The sequence below is a fragment of the Globicephala melas genome, chromosome 19, assembly GCF_963455315.2.
Source record: "Globicephala melas chromosome 19, mGloMel1.2, whole genome shotgun sequence".
NCBI lineage: Eukaryota > Metazoa > Chordata > Mammalia > Artiodactyla > Delphinidae > Globicephala > Globicephala melas.
The window spans coordinates 34,084,230-34,105,754 of NC_083332.1; the positions used below are offsets into that span (position 1 = coordinate 34,084,230).

General features: G+C 48.2%; 1 protein-coding gene and 1 long non-coding RNA gene across 3 annotated transcripts in view; one reads left to right on the top strand and one right to left on the bottom strand.

Annotated features, from left to right (window-relative positions):
- Positions 1-21,525, top strand: part of LOC115847808 (uncharacterized) — a 92,369-nt gene that overhangs the window by 50,936 nt on the left and 19,908 nt on the right. The gene's annotated exons all lie outside the window — the stretch shown is intronic.
- Positions 13,105-15,149, bottom strand: LOC115847799 (metallothionein-4). Its single transcript, XM_030847937.2, has 3 exons — positions 15,119-15,149; positions 13,743-13,808; positions 13,105-13,216 (listed from the first exon to the last, which is right to left on the bottom strand). The coding sequence occupies exons 1-3, from the start codon at positions 15,147-15,149 to the stop codon at positions 13,125-13,127; spliced, it is 189 nt and encodes a 62-aa protein (XP_030703797.1). The 3' UTR covers positions 13,105-13,124.

A 21,525-nucleotide genomic window follows, 5' to 3' on the forward strand; every position in this document is an offset into this window, starting at 1 on the left:
GTTACCCATTGAGGGCCACGTGTAACCAGTCTGCTCCCTTTTCACTTCGGCCTTTTCCCCAGCTCATTTTCCCTTATGGTCGTCAAGCTTCCCTCTCAGCTGGTCCTGCCTGAGTGAGGGGAAATGTCCTTAACGTCTCTGAGTCTAGTTTCTTCACCTGTAGAATGAAGATAATAATCCGTATCCTGCAGGGTTGTTGCAGACATTCAAATAATACCAATAAAAAGCCGAGCCCAGATGTTTGGATCAGGATAGAAGGCTGAGCATGTGCGTTTACCTGTCCTTCCTCCTGAAAATCCGTGGAAAGAAACTAAAGAAAGACAGATAGAGAGAAAAATGAGAACAGCAGAGAATTGGTGTGGGGGAGGATGCCTTGGATCAATGAATCAGATTTTAACATTTTTCTGGAATACCGGAAGGGGTCAAATCACTTTTATGGGTAAATGGGATCAGAGGAAGCCACAGCTGAGATCAAGAAGTAGAGAAGCCTACGGGGTAGGGGTGGGTGTTTTGTTCTGTTTTAGCTGGGGAGTCAAAGTGGGAGAGAAGAAGAGGAAGGAGGTGCAGGAACCAGGGTGGTGACTGATGGGAGAAGAGGCTGTAGTACATGGCTTCCTTCACTTCTACTTGTTTGGGTCCACCATTTTCCCCCAGGCTGAGACCGTGCGATATTCTCCAAAGAAATGAAGTAACCAGTCTAACAGGGGCCAAGCTCCCACGTGAGGGACAGAAGAGGGCCCTTCTCGTTTTGACGCTGAGGCACAGGCAAGAACTTGCTGTCAGCTGCCTACCTGGGCACGCTAGAAGCAAGTCCGCCAACCAACAAGTCTAACTCGCATGCACAGAGCCTGCTTTCAACTCAAAGAAGCAGAAGTAGCTCAAGAAACTATCAGAAAACTTAATAATAAAAGTAAAAAACCTTTAACTCATCAGGGAGATTCAGGAAATGTCTCCATTCAGGAAAAAACCTGCTGCATTGGCAGGTGGATTCCTAACCACTGCACCACCAGGGAAGTCCCCAGGCAAGGCTTTATTGGGGCTCCTGCTGCAGCAGGAGGGGGGTTCCCTTGCTCGCTCCCTGAAGGGGGGTGAGCTGGTTCCTTATATAAGGTGAGGGTAGGGGTGGGTCCGGGGGTCGGCCCAAGGGGTGGCTTAGGTGGTCTGCCCACCCCTTTGCTGGTGCTGTGTGGGTTTTTGGTCTCTTTGTATCTTGTTCATAATTTGCCCCAACTGTGCATGCACGCAGTTATTTTTAGTCCCCTATAGTTTCTTTGTATTTTGTTGCTGGAGGAGAGGATTGTTCAGTTGCAAGCACTGCAGCAAAGGGTCCCAGGTCCCAGCCTGTCTCACGTTCACAGTCTGACTCTGCCACTTACTAGTAATGTGACAAGTTACTAGCAAGTTGCTAGCATTTCGTGTCTTGGGGTGCTCCAGGGTAAAATGGGAGGTTTGTCAAGGGCTTAAATCGATGGCACTTGGAAAGCTCTCAGAGCAGGGTCCTAACCATGTTGGCTCTTACCAACCATGCAACTAAGTCTGAGACTCAGGAGGTCAGGGGAGGACTCTGCAGGAGCCTGGGATCCCTACAGCTCCTACCTGACACCCAGCTTCAGTGTTGGCCTCAGTTCTGTGCTTCTTGAATTGCAGCTGCCTGTGATTAACATGGGTTCCAGGTGTCGGCTTGGACCAGCTAGGTCACAAACATCAATCCTCACCCTGGGCCCTGCAGCCAATCGCAGTGCTTCCTGGGAGAAGGGAGCTCATGGAGATGCTTATCTTTTTAATTAGATTGGGGCCAGGAGGCAGGATCAGGTATGTTGAGGGGTGGAGATCATTCAGGGTCACACCAACTAACGGATGGAAAATCCCCAGGTGATCTCAGAAAAAAGCAAGGAGTCCAGCAAGTCCCACCCCTGGCTGAAACTGGTTCCGTGCAGGATTAAGACAGTTGGCGTTGCTCTTACAAAGACTTTCCCAATTTATTATCCTGGGACTGAAAATTGGGCAATAGTTTAGAAGCCTGGGTAAACGGTAGTGTACCAAACGAGTTTACAAACTTGCTTATCTGCAAATAAAGTCATTTCTTGGAGAGATCTGGAGACTTATTAGTAGAATCATTGTTGAATGAGCAGTGTTATTCACAGGAGTAGCCGAAGCAGGGGAAGAGGCAGTGGTATAAGCGTAGGTGATTTGCCCTGGAGGCAGAGCTAGGACTTGAATCTAAGCACAATGCTATTTAGCCTGCCCTGATATCTGTAATTCAATTTGCCATGAGTTCCAGTTTTTAAGCGCCTATTATGTGCCAGGCTCGTGAATAGCCAACTACGGTTTTTTTTTTTCTTTTTCCAACTACGTTTTGATATCCCAAGCAAACTTTGTGGAATTGCAGAATCTTCAGGTCTGCAACAAAGAAAGTCATCCTGCCTCTTTACCCACAAGGCATGTCTGAGGCCCCTGAAAATGCCCCTTATAGGCCCTCTATGATGTGCAGTGCCCTGAGCCAACCCAACCTGTCCAACGATACAAGTGGTTTTCCACACCTGAGAGCGGCAGGAGGCCATCAAAGCTCTGACTTAGACCTCCCAGTGGAGATGGACCCTCCACTCTAAGCCTACCCTAGCCTGGACCAGGTCCCACCCCTACAGTGTCAGGGGCCCAGTTCTCATCTCCAGGGGACCACATCTCTGAGCCTGGGGCTGTCGTGAGCTGCAATAACTAGGTTCTGGGGACCCAATTCTAGCCTTTTGTGACATTAGCTTCCCAATTGCCACCAGATTATTGATGCACCTGGGGTCTTACCTTCGATTTGGCAAAGTGCCTTTCCCGTCCCTGTCTTATCCTTGCCCCACTCGCCTCAGGGTTTGAGCAGTGGTTGACACTCCTCCCAATAACCCATGCCATGTGTACCATCTGCCTTATTATTATTATTTTATTCCATCTGCCCTGTTTTAACAGATGAGGAGACCCAGTGACAGCAAGGGTCTTTTCCAAACTCACACAGCAAGGATGTAGTGAAGCCAGAACTTGAACCCCATTTCTTGACTCCAAGTCTAATTCCAGTGGTCCAGCTTCCCCAAGTGAGATGAATTTATAAAACAACCTGGACACACATAAACACAAGGTTATTCCCCTTTCAGTTCTCCATCAGTCTTCCTAATTACCTCAAGGAGATGCAATTTAGTGCTAGGATGTCTTCAGTGCTCGTCCCACACTTGCCCTGTTCCTCATTTGAAGTGAGAGAGAGGGTAAGGAGTCAGGGAGGGGATGCGGAGGGAGCCTCAGCCTGCTACAGAGCCTGGCTAGAAATGGCATAACTTTGCTTCATTTCTTCTCTGTCTCCATGGTTACCCCTGTTTATGGCACACGATGCAATTTCTCGTCTATAATAGCGATACAAGGTTTCCTTTTCAGATGACTTTAAGTGTAATAATAGACCAGGCGGTATGTGATGACTAAAATAGTGCAGGTGGTTCTCAAAGGACTGCAGTTGGGGAAATACTGCCCTACACCAGGCTGACCCCGAGTGCTCAAAGCCAACCCGGCTGCTGGTTCTGTCTCCTCTCCCCTCCTGCGTCCTCCCTAGCTGAGCAATGGCACCTTTGTGTGGGGTCGAAACGCCACAAGGAAAGTCTGCGCTTCTCTTTGGTTGTTGATGGGATGGGGGTGTTGGAGGAAGGAGGTGAGGAAGGGCTGTCTCCACGCTTTCAGGTTTCATAAGGTGGCCAGGGTGACCCCAGCATATGTGCCAATATCTTGGTGCTCAGTGTGTACGCCTGGCTCTGCGGATTGTAACTCGGAGTGTTCCCTAGAGGCTGAACCTCCTCAGTAGAGTAAGGACAGAGGGGGCCTGCCATCCCCTCTCGGTGGGGGGCCTGGGCGAGTAGCTATTAAACCCTGAGAGAGTTAGAGGCTCAGGCTGAGCTGATCTTGAGGCTTGGTGGGTTGGGATTCAAGGGCCACCCTATCGCGGAAGTTCTTGTTCGGGGCTCTGGCTGCTCCTGTGTGGCTCAGAGGGAGGGCGCTACGATGGGGGAAGGGTCCCCTTTAGCCGGGGCTCCTGAACTGCAGGGGCCGCTCTTGGGTGTCTGCTGGGCTCCCGCAGCAGAAGCACAAGGGGGTTTCTGCACTGCCCACATAACCCAGACCACCCTGACACCACTTCCCGAATCTTCGAACTGCAGTGAGTGAAGACTGCAGTTGTTCAGAGCGACTGGCTTTGGTGTCAGACAGACCTGAGTTTGAATCTCCCTAGTTCCCCTCAGCTATTCAGTGGGTATAATAACACTCCTTACCTCTTGGGTTATGGTGAGCATTCAATGAGATTTTAAAAACATTAAAGTATAGTTGATTTGCAATATTGTTTAAATTTCTGCTGTACAGCAAAGTGACTCAGTTATACATATATATATTCTTTTCCATTATGGTTTGTCACAGGATACTGAATATTGTTCCCTGTGCTCTACAGTAAGACCTTGTGTTTTGTCCATCCTGTATGTAATAGTTTGCCTCTGCTAATCTCAAACTCCCAATCCTTCTCTCCCTTACCCTCCTTCCCCCTTGGCAAGCACAAGTCCGTTCTCTATATTTGTGAGTCTGTTTTTGTTTCGTAGATATGTTCATTTGTGTTGTATTTTAGATTCCACATATCAGTGATATGGTGTTTGTCTTTCTCTTTCTGACTTTGCTTAGTGTGATAATCTCTAGGTCCATCCATGTTGCTGCAAATGGCATCATTTCATTCTTTGTAATGGTTGAGTAATATCCCATTGTTTCCATTGTCTGTATGTGTATATATGCATATATATGTATATATATATACCACATCTGTTTTATCCATTTGTCTGTTGATAGACATTTAGGATGTTTCCATGTCTTGGCTACTGTAAATAGTGCTGCTATGAACATAGGTGTGCATGTGTCTTTTTGAAGTATGATGGTGTCTGGGTAAATGCCCAGGAGTGGGGTTGCTGGATCATATGGCAGCTCTGTTTCTAGTTTTTTGAGGAACCTCCATACTGTTTTCCGTAGTGGCTGCACCAATTTACATTTCCACCAACGGTGTAAGAGGGTTTCCCGTTCTCCACACCCTCTCCAGCACATTAAGTGAGGTTCGTCAAGCTGATTGCCTAACACGTAATATGTGCTCAATAAACAGTGCTCAGTGAACACTTCTCTGTTCAGAAATCTTCTAGGATCTGGAACTTGCAAATGATGGATGCTGGTTCCCCTTAGCCTACTTTTCCAATCTCTTCATTGTCTGGCCCCCACCTCCCCTAGCAACCAAATGTAATCCATGCTAACCCAGAAATATGCCCCAAGCTCTCCTGCTGCATGCTTCTGCTTCTGCTGTTGCCTCTTTTTGGAATTTCCTGCCCACAATTTCTACCTGTTTAAAATCCTTCGAGGCCACCTCCTTCAGGAAGTCTTCAGTCTTGCCTACAGCCAGATGTAATTGCCCCCTTTGGAACTTCTATGGGGGTTTGTCTAGATACTTTCTACCCTGTAGGAGAGGAGACAAGTTAGTCTGACAGTCTCCCTAGCGGACTCTGAGGTCCCAGAAGGCCGAGGCTGAAAGAGGCGATTCCTTCCTCTCTTCTTGATTCTGTGCTTTAGCAAAGCTCCCTGCACACCTGAAATGTCCTTTGATTGTCTTGGATTTTTAAAAAAATTAATTTTATTTATTTATTTTTGGCTGCTTTCGGTCTTCATTGCTGCACGCAGCCTTTCTTTTGTTGTGGCGAGTGGGGACTCCGTTGTGGTGTGTAGGCTTCTCATTGCGGTGGCTTCTCTTGTTGTGGAGCACGGGCTCTAGGCCTGTGGGCTTCAGTAGTTGTGGCACGTGGGCTCTAGAGCTCAGGCTCAGTTGTGGCGCACGTGCTTAGTTGTACAGGCAGAAACTTGCTGTCAGCTGCCTACCTGGGCACGCTAGAAGCAAGTCCGCCAGTCAACAAGTCTAACTCGCATGCACAGAGCCTGCTTTCAGCTCTAAGAAGCAGAAATAGCTCAAGAAACCATCAGAAAACTTAATAAGAAAAGCAAAAAACCTTTAACTCACCAGGGAGATTCAGGAAATGTCTCCGTTCAGCAAAAATAAAACCTGGGTATTATGATGAACATTCAGAGAAGGAGTTCTTATATATTAAAAATATGATTGACAACATTTTTAAAGATCAATAAAAGTATTGCAAAAAGACTGAGAAATTTCTCAAAAACAGACTTAACAGTGAGAAATAAAGGTCATGTTAGTGTTCATAGCCGCAACACTGAATGTTGGAAAACAATGGAGCAATACCTTCAAAAGGGCTAAGAGAAAATGATATTGAACTTAAAATGTAACATCCAGCCAAATTATCAGTCTGGCATGAGAGAAAAATTAAGGTGTTTTCCAACATTTAGGGATTCTGAAAGTTTCCCCTAATTCATCCTTTTGGTAAAAGATTGCTTGAGGATGTACTCCAGCAAATAAAAGTCCAAGATAGAGGATGACAGGGTATCCAAGAAGCAGTGAATCCAACCCAGGAGAGCAATGTAAAGGGAACCGAGAATGACAGTCAGACAGACGATCAGGAAAGAAGGTAATGGATATTAGATCATTTACCAAATAGCAGGAGAGAAATTTCCTGGCAATTAGAAATGCCAGGAAAAACAGAAGCCCTGTAAGAAAATGGTAGTCCAAATATGAAGCAAACTAAATGTAGCCTGTATCCTGATTCTGAGCGTGTCTCAGAAGAGAGTATCCTTCTTACCTCCTTTCTCCTTCAAGTAGCTCAATTTCAGTGACATCCAGTTACATATCGTTCTCTGTGGATCCATTCACCCTTAGTTCTCCAGTAAAGAGTATTTATTTATTCATAACATCATAAGAACTGTTTATTTCAAGTATCATAATCAATCTACAGACAGAGCATGAAGGGCTTAATCATCCTTACATGATGTATCAAATTGCTTTCAGCTGCACAGTGGCTTAGGTAAATGAGGTTATTTTCCCCTTGTTCCAAGAGGACCAGAAATGGTCCAACTTGCTGAAGGAGGCTACCAAGGACATCTAGTTTTTTCCATCTAACTTCACTGTCCTATATTATTTAATTGTATAAAGAGTTAATGAAATTTAGTAAGAATTTTTATAAAATTGTTCATAGTTCTGGAGTTCAATGTGTATCTAACTGACAATTTATAAATATGTGTAGATATATAAATTTAAGAGTAGTATGAAATGTTCGTCAGTTGCCTTGTGAAATATTCGTCAGTATTCGTCAGTTGCCTTGTGAAACTTCTACAAATAGCATAAACTCATGAATGTTCTGGAAACACAATTTAGAACACAAGGAAAACTAAGAGCAATTCATGTGTCACACTAATGGGAAATGATACTTTATGACATGAGAATCTACTGCATTCATGCTTTTTGAGGAGAAAGATTTATGAGTTAATTTGTCCTTTCATCTCTGCCACTCAGACCCACCCTGCACTCTTTTGTTGTTTGTTTTAATTAATTTATTTTTATTTTTGACTGCGTTGGGTCCTCGTTGCTGTGTGCAGGCCTTCTCCAGTTGCGGTGAGCGAGGGCTACTCTTTGTTGCGGTGCACGGGCCTCTCATTGCAGAGGCTTCTCTTTGTTTCAGAGCACAGGCTCTAGGCACGTGGGCTTCAGGTGTTGTGGTATGTGGGCTCAGTAGTTGTGTCTCGCCGGCTCTAGAGCACAGGCTCAGTCGTTGTGGCACACGGGCTTAGTTGCTCCGCGGCATGTGGGATCTTTCCGGACCAGGGCGTGAAGCTGTGTCCCCTGCATTGGCAGGTGGATTCCTAACCACTGCACCACCAGGGAAGTCCCCATCCTGCACTTTGAAAGCAGTTTCCGTCTCTGACATTGGCATTGGGACCATCCATAAACTCTCTTGGCATACAGTTACTTTTTTAAAGTAGGCTTTATTTTTTAGAGCAATTTTAGGTTCAGAGCAAAACTGAAAGAAAAGTATAGAGATTTGCCATGTGCTCTCTGTCCCCACACATGCATAGGCTCCCCGATTATCAACATCCCTCACCAGAGTGTGCATTTGCTAAAACTGGTGAATTTGCATCGACACATCATAATCACCTGAAGGCGATAGTTTACATTAGGGTTCACTCTTGGTGTTGTACATTCTATGGGTTTGGATAAATGTTTAGTGACATACAGTCACCATCAGAGTATCATACAGAGTAGTTTCACTGCCTTAAGAATCCTCTGTGCTCTGCCTATTCATCCCTCCCTCCACCAACCCCTGGCAACCACTGATTTTTTTAATGTCTCCATAGTTTTGCCTTTTCTAGAATGTCATCTAGTTGGAATTATACAGTATGTAGCCTTTTCGTATTGGCTTCTTTCTCTTAGTGATATGCATTTATCTCCTCCATGTCTTTTCATGGCTTGATCGCTCATTTATTTTTAATGTTGAATAATATTCCATTCACACTGTGGGTGTCCCACAGTTTATCCATTCATCTACTGGAGGACATCTTGGTTACTTTTAGATTTTGACGATTATGAATAAAGCAGCTATAAAACATTCATGTACTGGCTTTTGCGTGGACATAAGGTTTCAACTCCTTTGGGTAAATACAAAGGAGCACAATTGCTGGATTATATAAGAGTATGTTTAGTTTTGTAAAAACTGCCAAACTATCTTCCAGAGTGGCTGGACCATTTTGCATCCCACCAGCAATAGATGAGAGTTCCTGTTGCTCCACGTCCTCGTCAGCATTTGGTGTTGTCAGTCTTCTGGATTTTGGCCATTCTAATGGGTGTGTAGTGGTATCTCCTTGTTGGTTTAATTTGCATTTCCCTGAAGACATATGATGTGGAGCATCTTTTCATATGCTTCTTTGGCGTCTGTATATCTTCTTTAGTGAGGCATCTGTTAAGGTCTTTGACTCACTTTTTGTTGATTTGAGGACATAGGACAAGAGCTGGAGGAGTATTTTCTTAGGGAACAGTGTTAGACACAAGAAAAGACCAGGGTTTAGGGTTCATTGATCACACTGTGCCAAATAAGTACTAGCTCGTGAGTGACAGAGGCCCCCAGGTATTCTTTAATAAATTTGTGTTTTGAGTGTTTGGATATGTAGGCTCTCTAAAGCACAAGGCCCAGGACAGGGACCTCTTATGCCTGAGTGTGGGGCAGGATTACCTGCAGCCTTCTCTCGGCCCCATCCATCTAGTATAGGCCTGAGCACAGCCTCTATGTCATGCAGCCCTAAATTCAGGTCCTGGGTCTGCCCCTTATTAGCCTTATAACTCTGAGCAAACCATGAATCTCTTGAGCCTCGGCTTTGTCATCTGTAAAGTGGGGTCATAACAGGATTCCTCTCCAGGGTTGTTAGTGGAGGCCTCCCACGAACACTTGCTGGGCTTGGGGCAAAAGCAAAGGTGGAGGATTGTCCTGTAGTTCATCTCTTCTCTTCCCACCCCTGCCTCCGTTCCACACTGTAAACATCAAAGTGCAAGCGCTCGGTCCCTATCCACACATCTCCCATCCTTGAATACAGCTGCCCCTTGGCCATCCCTTAGCCCTAGGAGTACACAGACTGATGGCATGGTCTACCCTCAGGCAGGACCAACCTGGGGAGGAGGCCCACACAGACTCTGGAATTGGTCCCAGGTACCCAAAGCCTTGTCTAGTTGGGGGGATGGGGACAGTGGGGGAGGGACAGGTATGAGAGTTCCAGGTGGATGTGTCTCCTTGGACCCTCAGACTCCTCACCTGTGGGGAGGGGGACCAGAGACAGACCCTCTAAGGCAGGGGGTCCATAGCAGGGCCCTGACTGTCCAGCTCTAAAGTGGTCCTGAGGTGCAGGGTCCATGAGATGATGTTCAGAAACTGCTTAGCCCAGCGCTTGGCACTTGTGAAGTGTTCAGCACTCAATAAATATTAGTTGTTGGTATTATTATTATTATTATTAAAGTGAGACACTGAGGGCTGATTCTCCCTTCAAGATGTGGTAGAAATAAAAGAGATTCTTCAGGTGAAGCATTTGGGTGAGATGAGACGGCAGTCCTGTGTGCACCGGGGCTGAGGTTGCACAGAGAGTGGCCAGCCTGCTTGTTGGAGACACAGGGGACCTCTCTGCCCCCCGGAAGGTGTCATTACCAGCATCGTGTCCTTCCCAAGGGGCGTCAGAGCTCTGCAGTCACAGAGAAGGCCTTGGCAGGGGCCTTCTCGGAGATTCATAAACAGAAGCCTAAGAAAGGCTGTAGCCCTATGAGTCCCTGTTTACGGAGCACCTGCTATGGGCATAGACCCTATGCTATGGTTTTTCCCCATGAGGGAGGGACACTTTGCAGATGTGGAAACTGAGCCTCAAGAGGTAAGTGATTTGGTCAAAGTCATGCAGCCAGGGAGGGTAGAGCATCTGACTCCCAAGGCCGAGCCCTTTCCATTGCGCTGTGGTGCTGCATCGAAAGCACAATTCATGGACGGAGGGGGAAACCCTCCCAGGGAGGCTGCAGATGATTTCCAAACAGAGAGGTGACAGTGTGGATTATGGAAGTGCCCAGTGCCAGGAAGCACACAGTAAGTCCTGCTCCTTGTTTGGCCCACTGAGCCCAGCCCCACAGGGCACCCTTGGAGAAGGCTCCATTCTCACCCGCTCCTGCTTCTGGGTCACCTTGACCTAGGCCGGGGCTGGAGAAGGCTGCTCCTGGCCTCTTCTGGGTCCTGGTGTCAGGCCCTTGGCAGCATGAATGGACAATCTCCCAGAGCTTGAGTTTACCTCCCGCTCTGCTGAGGGTGGTGGTGTGGGTGAGTGTGGGCTGCGTCTCCGCCTCCTCACCAGGGCCAGCCTCAGGGACTTCAGCCTTGACCGCCTTCCATCCTGGAAGTTGTTTCTGCACTCTCAGGGCATGGCTTTGGAGTCTGTTGGACCTGGGTTCAGATCTCAGTGCTACAAAACTAGATGAGTGGCCTTGGGCAAGTCATTTAACCTCTGCGTGCCTTGGTTTCCTCATCTGTAAAATGGGGTTGATAACGGTACTGACCTCGTGAGGTCGTGTTGTGACAATCAAATGAAGTAATGTGCAGGCAGTGCTGGACCCAGTGCCTGGCAGGTCTTAAGTGCTCAGTATTTTAATCTATTATTAGACTACTTTATTCTTTTAAGTAACAGATCACACGGACCTTAGGTTCTTAATCAGGGTCTTCTGGGGGTTCCAGAGATGGCTTTGGGACAGCCTGTGAATTCCCTGAGATCATATGTAAGATTGACTGAGGTTGTTCATACGGGTATTTTTAGGGAGAGGAAGGTTTATAGCTGTCAGTGAATTTTTAGGGGTGTTTATGAGCCCTGCTCTGAGGGGTCCCAGGCACAGTGCTAGGCTTGGCGGGTCGGAAAAAGACCAAAAGATGTAGTCACAGCCTCAGCTGCCTTGGGCAGCGCCACCATGGCAGAGTTGTGTGTGGAGTTTTCTCTTTGTCTCCCATATTTTCTTTAACCCTTTTGTTTCATCTATTTTTTCTTTTGTCCCCTTATTTTTTGGTTGTTTAAGCTCTTAATTTTTTCCGTCTACCTATTCTTTTCTCTTAAATGGAAAAAAGGACCTGGCAGAGAGTTTACTGTATGAGAGAAAACACTTGCCAAGTTTTCAAGGTAAATAGTGTGTGTTTCGGGGTGGGACAGATGCTGTGTATCATCGGCACTTGTGCAGCCAGAGAATATCCCTGGGAGGGCACACCAGTAAGTGGTGACAGTTGACTTGGGGAGGGGGGGACTGGGGCGCAAATGTGGGAAGGAGTCTTACTCTCTTTGTATCTTTTATGTTTTGTATATTGTGTATGGAGACCTATTTAAAAATAGGTTTGTTTTTTTGGGGGGGGGCTTCCCTGGTGGCACAGCGCTTAACTTAAGAATCCGCCTGCCAACGCAGGGGACACGGGTTCGCGCCCTGGTCCGGGAAGATCCCACATGCTGAGGAGCAACTAAGCCTGTGCACTACAACTACTGAGCCTGCACTGTAGAACCCACGAGCCACAACTACTGAGCCTGTGTGCCAAAACTACTGAAGCCCACGCGCCTAGAGCCTGTGCTCCGCAACAAGAGAAGCCACCGCAGTGAGAAGCCCGCGCACCACAATGAAGAGTAGTCCCCGCTCGCCTCAACTTGAGAAAGCCCGCACGCAGCAACGAAGACCCAACACAGCCAAAAATAAATAAATAAATAAAAGAATCTCCCAACCAATTCAGGGGACACAGGTTCAAGCCCTGGTCTGGGAAGATCCCACGTGCTGCAGAGCAACTAAGCCCGTGCACCACAACTACTGAGCCTGCCGTGTAGACTGAAGCCCATGTGCCTAGAGCCCATGCTGAGAAGCCACCGCAACGAGAAGGCTGTGCACCGCAACGAAGAGTAGCCCCCGCTCGCTGCAACTAGAGAAAGCCCGTGCGCAGCAATGAAGACCCAATGCAGCCAAAAAATAAATTAAAAATAAAGAAATAAAACCTTACTTAAAAAACAAAAAGATTAGGTTACCCCGAAAGCAGACCCTGTACAAGTAGTTTCTTTGCGTGGGGATCCCAGGAAGCCCTGGAAAGAGGATGGAGAAGTGAGGCAGAGAAGGAAGGAAGCCAATACGGAGTATGTTTACGTCTGTGGGCTATCGGAGTTCATTGCTGCTGAGGACTTCTGGAGGACGGTGTAGAACATGACTCAGATTTGTCCCATTGTAAGGGTAAAGACGCTGATGTTATGAATTCACTAACTCCTGTTTGTCATCTGTTAAGGGCTGTTCCCAGGGGCGGCCTGCCCTGTGCATGCGTCAGGCAAGCTCGTGCTGCACGAGAAAACCCTCAGGCAGAGCGGTAGGACCTTGGGGTTAGCAGCCATCTGCAGAATGGGTACAGGCTGGCGCCTCCTGTATCTTCATGGGACCAGCCCTTCTTGATCCTGCTGGGCTAGGGTAAAACATTGCTCTGAGCCACCAGACAACCACGAGTGAAAACTTTATTGCTCCAAGCACTTTATATGAATGTCACCACCACCTGACCTGGGCAAATATATAAAAAGCACAACCTATTGTACAGTCATTCCAACTCCTCGACTAATGCACTGTACAGATGCTTCCCAGGCCTTGTCCCCAGCACGATGGATGCATTTCAGTGGCAGCAGCTGCACTTGTCCGAAGCCCCTTTGCAGATGCAGCCCTTGGCACACTTGGCGCAGCCCGGGGGGCAGCAAGGACAGCAGCCTGGAAGGGGCAGGAGATGGACAGATCAGCTTTGGGTCAACACTCTTATCTGACCACTTCCCCCTTCACCACTTAGAAGGAAGTAGAAAAACAAGAGCATGCTACACACAGGTTCCGATCCACATGAGCAAAAACCCTGGGACAGGAAGTGGTGGGATGTTAGAGCTGGAAGGGACCTCAGGGGTCACCAGAGTCCATCAGAGGCCAGGGAGGGGAAGGGGTTGGCCCACCGCCGTTGGACAGTGGCAGAGCCAAGGGCTCCTGACGCCAGGCCATTCCCTTCACTACCGGGCAGGCTGGAACCTCCCCTCGGCCCTCTTCTTATCCAAACCCCTGAAACACTGAGGATGCCCTCACCCCCAGGTCAGCTGCAGCCCAGGGGACTCAGCTTTCATTTCAAATCCCTCCCAAATGGGTAAAGGCATCCAGGACCCCCTCAATCCCACCGTGGCTGGAGGGTTGAGGATGACAGAAACGGACTCCCAGCTCCCCGCCAGCAGTGCATGGCCCCGGTCACCAGACTCACTTTTTTGACATGTTTTACAGCTGCAGGTTTTGCATTTGCAGTTGTCTCCGCAGCTGCAGGTTCCTCCTAAGAGAAAGGACAGAGCCACAAGCATGAGCATCGAGGTGGAGCGGGCACACAGGCGCGCCACAGGCCATCTAAGCGGCCGGGGGTCTGGGCTGCCCTTGGTCAGTGGATGGACAGGAGGTTGAAGATGCTGGTTCCCAGTCACAGTCCATGGACAGAAACTGGGGGGGACTACATCAGAATCCCTGGGGGGTACTTATTAAAATGCAGATTCCTAGGGCCAGCCTTTGAGATATTATAATTCATAGGTCTGGGTGGAGAAAGGGAATCAGTATTCTTTAAAAAGCAACCCAGGGACTTCCCTGGTGGTCCAGTGGTTAAGACTTCTCGCTTCCACTTCAGGGGGCATGGATTGGATTCCTGGTCAAGGAACTAAGATCCTATGTGCTGCTCAGTGTGGCCAAAAAATAGAAGAAAAAAAAAAGCAACCCAGATGATTCTGATGTACAATCAGGTTTGAGAACCACTGAGTTAGGCCAAGCCCAAGGTCCCCTGGGGACTGTCGAAAACTTTAAGGTATCAGGCAACATGGAGATCCTGAATGTGTAGGAGGAAGGGCAAAGGATATAAACAAGCCCGAAGTGAGAGTCACAGCTACCACTTGTCTCCATATCATAAGACCATCTATATTTAAAAAAAGAAAATCACCCGCTTCTTGTTTTGAGTTTCAAGATGCTGGAAGCGTGTCTTTTTGGCAAATTTTGGGGACAGACGTGTCCTGTTAGGAACCAGGGAGGCTTGTGAGACTTCTTGATGCCGTTTCCAAAGGTCATAAAAACCAAGATGGCTCTGAACCCTGACTCACTTCTCCTGGCCAACATGCTTCCATGGAATTAAGCAGTTTCAGACTTGGAGGTCCGCATATGCTTCTAATAACTCCTCTGACGTCTGCAAATGCTTTATGATTTTAACCCTTTCACGGCAACCCTAGGAGGTGGGCAGCTGGGGATAAGTAACCCTATTTTTCAGATGAAGAAACAGGCTTGGAAATAATAAGTGTCAGGAGTGGATGGGAGCGTTGGACCAGAAGCAGGTTGGTCTGGGCCAGAGCTCTTCCCCCGCCCTGGTGGCTGCTCCCAGAGGCTTGCCGCTAGGTCCCACCACAGTCATTCCTAAGCCAGGTTATTAATTCTAGCAAATCAAGCTGGTATCCAACAGAGAGCGGGAGCCGCCGCAGAGGTGGCCAGTCTGACACAAACCCCATTGGTGCTTCTAATTGGAAGAAGAGAAGCATTAATCGCAGTCCTGCAGGCTCCCTGTGGGAAGCTGGCGAGAGGTCACAGCATCCCAGGGTGGGCATCCTTACTCACCAGACATGCAGGTGCATTTCCCAGGGTCCATGGTCCAGTTGTCTGAGACGCTGTGGTGCTATCACAGCTGGTGAAGTGAGGCTGAGTGAGCCGTCACCAGAGGCTCCTTTTTATGGCTGTGTGGGTGTAGACCTGGGCTCGCCTCGCCTCTCCCTGGGGCTAGACGCTGTGCACACAGCCCAGCCATGGGCTGGGTGTCGGCAGAGGAGGGCAGAGGAGAGGACAAGCAGTACAGTCATTTAGGTGGCTTTTCACAAAGGGTGCAGGTGGCTGTACCTGCCACCTGCTGAGGTGTCAGGGAGCCAGGCTTAGGCTCAAATTGCAGTCGCATCGTGCAGATTGGGAGCTACCTGTGTCCCCTCTCCAACTCCTACACATACTGTTATCTGCCATTTCTGTTCCCTCCTTCACAGGGGCTGCTCCTGTCCTGGCCCGGGGTCTCATCTGACTCCCCTGGTTCACTATGAAAGCCCTTTACCATGTGCAGGCGGGGGCCCCTATTCTGTGCCCTGGCTTTAGAAGACCCCCAAAAGTCAGGGGCAGGTGCCCACTCAGAGCCTGTAACCTCTCTTTCTAGACCACATGTGGAGCACCCTGGATGCTGGAATCTTCTGTTTTCCCAAGCCTGCTTGCTTCTAAGGATTTGCTCAGTCCTCTTTCCCAGGCTCCCAAGGACAGGTGTGCAGCCAGTGTGCGTCTCTCTAGGCCTGAGAGGTGGCCGCGGGTGGCTGTTTGCTGGGGGTACAGACAGAGTTTGGATGTGTGGGCTGGTGCCCACAGGGGTGTGTGAAGGAAGGAGCTAGGGGTGGGGAGAGAAGGGAGGGGGGCCGCAGATTGGGGGCTGGGGCCATGGGGCAGATCGCCAGGCACCTCTGCATTCTAGGTTGCAATGTTAAGGTAGGAGGGTAGAGAGTATTTTATTTGTTTATCTGATTTATAACTTTAAAATATTTTAGCCGGGGGGCTTTCCTGGTGGCACAGTGGTTAAGAATCCGCCTGCCGATGCAGGGGACACGGTTTCAAGCCCTGGTCCGGGAAGATCCCACGTGCCGCAGAGCAATGAAGCTCGTGCGCCACAACTACTGAGCCTGCACTCTAGAGCCTGTGCGCCACAACTACTGAGCCCTCATGCCACCACTACTGAAGCCCTTGCGTCTAGGGCCCGTGCTCCCCAACAAGAAAAGCCACTGCAGTGAGAAGCCCGCGCACCACAACAAAGAGTAGCCCCCGCTCGCCACAACTAGAGAAAGCCCGCATGCAGCAACAAAGACCCAACGCAGCCAAAAATAAATAAATTAAACAAATTTATTAAAAAAACCAAAAAAAAAAACATAAAACAGCTAATGGTACAGAAGGGCTGGAGGATATCTCAGCCCAGGAAACCCATGACCTGGCAGGGCTCTTCTCAAAGCCCAAAGGCTGGATCTGCCTTCCCATGCTTGCATTTACAGCCCAGTCCCAGCCCATCTCTTGGAAGGTCCAGCTTCTTCCCCCTTGCCCTCCACCCTTGAGTGTGCCCTGTAGCAGATATGAATGCCTTGGAAGGTCTGGCCCAACTAAGTGAGCCCAGAGAAAGGAAAGGATTTCCCTTCTCCCTTATCTAAGCCGTCTCTCCTCCCTGCTCACTCTCTGAGCCAGAAGTTGCTTCTTCCTTGGATGGCTGACACTGCAGTGTTGCTTAAGGCCTCAACTGAATGATAGTATCAAAATCCAATCCCCAAGCTTTTTCCGTTTCTGGGCTGTGTGGATTGAAACAACCATGTGTAGCATCAGGTGGTAGAGTCCATGTTGACTGCACCCGGGCTGTCCAGTTGAAAATCTGATGAAAGCTCTACCTAGGAAAAAAAATGCACAAATACATGACGTTTTCCTGCCGCAAGTTCAAGCGATTTGTGGATCTCTGAAATCCCATTGCTGGGGCTCCTCCCACTCTCCCCAGGGGCTCTGAGGTAAGAGCTCCTCTGCAAAGCAGCAGTCCTGCTTGAGCAGCTTTTCTGTGGCCACACAGCAGTTGTAGCTCCTCTGAGCCACTGAGCCCTAAATATCTCCTTCTCCACTTACGGCCTCTCCATACGAAAAGTCAGGTGGTTTTTCTCAGAACAATGAAATGGCTGTTCCAGAGGAGCAGCTAACGCTCCACCTCTTAACCTAAATGATTGCGTTGTCATCTGCTCCCCCTCCCACAAAGGTCAAAGCTAGACACCTGCCGTTCCTACGTCCAGCAGTTTCTGCCAGAAGTTCTGGGACTCGTGGCCTGGGAATGGAGGTTCAGCCACGATGACGGCAGAGAAAGGTCCTGTGCTGTCACTCCACACCCTGGTCCACGTTTTGCGCTTGGGTCACCACCCTTCCCCATACAGGGCCCCTCTGGACATAGGTGTCTCCCCAGGAGCAGCCTGGAGCCATTGGTTTTTATAACGCTGGTTTATAAGTTGGCCTCTCTCTACACCACAGGCTTCTCACAAACAGAGGCTGTGCTTCTTCATCTCAGCAGCCGTGTGGCCAGGCACTCTGAGGGCTGCCACACAGTGGGTGCTCAATAAATATTGATGAGCTGACGATGAATAAATGACTCAATAGAGTTCCGTGTAGGCTGTCTTCTCCAGCTCTTGTTGAAGAGATTTAGAGGATCTGGTCGCTCACCAAGAGCAGTCTAGAGCTGGAGATCTGGAATCATGCTGCCTGGGTCCTGATCCCGGTTCTGCTGCCTGATTGGGGGCAAGTTGCTTAACCCTTCTGAGCCCCAGTTTCCTCATCTGCAAAGTGTGGCTCATGAAATGATAACCCCATGGCACTGTCATGGTGAGGGTTAAATGAGAGAGTGCATATTCAGCACTTAGTTCAGAATCTGACACATAAATATTATTATTTCACTCTTAATATTATTATTATCTGTGCTTAATACAGCTGACAGATTGGTTCAGCCACTCACCCATTTGTATGTTTCAGGCTCATAGACTATTCTACAACTGGTCCCAGGGTCCTGAGTGGGATGCGTTCATCAGCAGTAAATATCGTCAAGAGTTTTAGTCTCTGGGTTCCCAGCTTTTAAGCTCAGCCTAGTTGCTTTCGGGTCCCAGGGCCTGGGGACCATGGAGCACTGCCCTTCCTTTCTGACGTCCCTTGCTGCAGTTTGCATCTGTTTGGAGTCAGAGTTGACCTTCCACCTACAAGGCCCACTTATAGGGTATTTTGGGCTTCCTCTGTAGGACTAGGCATAAGATATGGGTGGACAAAATCAAAGCAGGCCAGGGTCCCAGGGGACACCAGCTTGAATCAAGATGGTCAGTGCTGGAAGAACCCTGAGAAGTCATGGGCCAACTTCTTGTCCAAATGGGGACACAGAGGCCCAGAGAGACAGGGTTAAGCCCTGGTCACCCAGCTTAGGTTCGTGGTGGGGTGATTTGAACCCGGCTCCTTGACTCACTGCCCGCACCCACTCTTGAGTTCTAAGGCAGGACTGTTCAGCCATTTGGAACCTTGTGGCTTTCTCTACTGTTTATTCATTAATTTTATTACAAAAGTTCAAACATACTAAAAAGTACAAAGAACAGTATTACAAACACCACGTTATCTACCACCTGGAATTAACAGATGTCAACTTGGTCACGTTTGCTTCAGCTCTTTTATTTATAAGACATAAAAAATTATCAGGGTCATGGCTTTAAATACCACCTATGTGCTGGAGGCTCCCCATTTACACCCCCAACCTGGGCCTCTCTTTTGAACTCCAGGCTCATGTTTCTGACTGATACTCAACATCTCCGCGTAGACGTCAGACAGCATCTCAGACTACCCAGATGAGCTTCTGCTCCGGGCATCGCCTCCAAGCACACTAACGTCTTGTCTGCCTCCATCTCTGTCACCTAGTTCGAGCCACCGTCACCTCCCGTGAAGATTCAGGACTCATTTCCTAACTGGCTTTCTTGCATCTGCCCTTTCCCTGGGCCCTTTATACCGCATTTTCTTTATTATAAAAATGCTGCTTTGGGCTTCCCTGGTGGTGCAGCGGTTGAGAGTCCCCCTGCCGACGCAGGGGACGTGGATTCGTGCCCTGGTCCGGGAGGATCCCACATGCCGCGGAGCGGCTGGGCCTGCCCGTCCGGAGCCTGTGCTCCGCAACGGGAGGGGCCACAACAGTGAGAGGTCCGCGTACCGAAAAAAAAGAAAAAGAAAAAATGCTGCTGGGGAATACCCTGGTGGGCCAGTGGTTAGGACTCTGCACTTTTACTGCTGAGGGCCCGGGGTTCGATCCCGGGTTGGGGAGCTAAGATCCTACAAGCTGCGTGGTGTGGCTTTGGAGAGGGGGCAGGAGGCTCGGGTCGTCCATCCTTCCTTATTTCATCCTCTCATTCCTTTCTCCTTCCCTCCCTCCTTTCCTCCCTTCCCCCTCCCCCTTTCTTCTTTCCTTCCTTCCTCCCTCCATCCCTCCCTCCCTCCCCTCCTTAATCAATTACTCAGCAAACATATTTGGGGCCTACTGTGTGCCTGGCTTTGGGTTAGCCCTCTGGATGGAGTAAGAGAGCCAGACACAGGGCCTGGTTCTCACAAGCGTGCTTTCCAGGAGGGGTGGTGAGCATGTCCATAGCTATCAGAAAGGAGAAAGCAAGCAGGGTTTCTGTGAGGACACACAAATGCAGGGCGGCCTTTGAACGGCCCTGAGAGTGAGTATCTCCCTAAACGTTGGCCCTGAGGTGCCTCCCTTGCCTCACCCTAGTCTCAGCCCTTCATTTCTCCCCGTCTAGGTAACCTCTGGGTTCCTCATGGAATATTGGGGCTGGACTGGAGGTTTTTGCACTGTGCAGGCTCAGAGCCCCAGGGCTTCACAGAGGTGTGTTGCAGGGGCTTCTGTGGATGGGATGCTAGGTCCCATCCCTCTCCCCTCCCCCTATTTAAATAGGGCAGCTCCTCTTTCTAAAAACTGTTTTGTCTTATGAAACCCACCCCCTCAATCCCTCTTATAATGATTTTATCTGGGGGCTGGGGGGAGCATGGTTTGCTGCTGCTAGGACCAGTTGGAAAAACCACTGAACACAAGCCATGCCTTCCAGGTTAGGGGCCTTGCCCACGGGAACAGTGGGAACTTCCAGATCTGCCCCTGGAATCCCAATTGGAACTCAGGCCCAGTGTGCTTTCTTTTTTCTCAAAACATTTATTTATTAATTCTTTAAAATAACAATAATAAACCTATTACATGTGAATCTAAATAACATTAAAAAAATTTATATTATAGTTGATTTACAGTGTTGTGTTAGTTGCAGGTGTACAGCAAAGTGATTCAGTTATATATATATATCCATTATTTTTCAGATTCTTTTCCCATATAGGTTATTACAGAATACTGAGTAGAGTTCCCTTTGCTATACAGTAGGTCCTTATCGATTATCTGTTTTATAAATAGTAGTATGTATATGTTAATCCCAAACTCCTAATTTATCCCTCCCCACCAGTGTTTCCCCTTTGGTAAGCATAAGTTTGTTTTTGAAGTCTGTGAGTCTGTTTCTGTTTTGTAAATAAGTTCATTAGTATCAACATTTTTTTAAGATTCTGCATATGTCATATCGTATGATATTTATTTTTCTCTATCTGACTTACTTCACTTAGTATGATAATCTCTAGGCCCATCCATGTAGCTGCAAATGGCATTATTTCTTTTTTATGACTGAGTAATATTCCATTATATATGTATACTTCATCTTCATTTGTCTGCTGATGGACATTTAGGTTGCTTCCATGTGTTGGCTATTGTAAATAGTGCTGCAATGAACATAGGGGTGCATATATCTTTTTTTTTTTTTTTTTTGTGGTACACGGGCCTCTCACTGTTGTGGCCTCTCCTGTTGTGGAGCACAGGCTCTGGGCGCGCAGGCTCAGCGGCCATGGCTCACGGGCCTAGCCGCTCCGCGGCATGTGGGATCTTCCTGGACCGGGGCACAAACCCGTGTTCCCTGCATCGGCAGGCAGACTCTCAACCACTGCACCACTAGGGAAGCCCTATCTTTTTGAATTATGGTTTTCTCTGGGTATATGCCCAGGAGTGGGATTGCTGGATCATACGGTAGTTCTATTTTTAGTTTTTAAGGAACCTCCATATTGTTCTCCATAGTGGTGTTTTCTCTTTTTAAAATTATTTTTTAAACTCGGGATGATTTCAAAAACAGATGAGAATAGAAAATTAAATACAGAACCTTCCAGTGTTATCAGATATTAACATTGTCCTGTTCATTTCAATCGTTAAAGGAACAAAATAATCAGAGTGGAAACCCTCCGTGTTAGCTTTCCAAACCCCATTCTTACTCCATCACCAAATCCGGGAACCAATTTCATGAAGTGTTTATCATGCCCATGCATGTTCTTCTAGTTTTATTACATATGTATCTATAAAAATTACACACCCTTGTTTTACA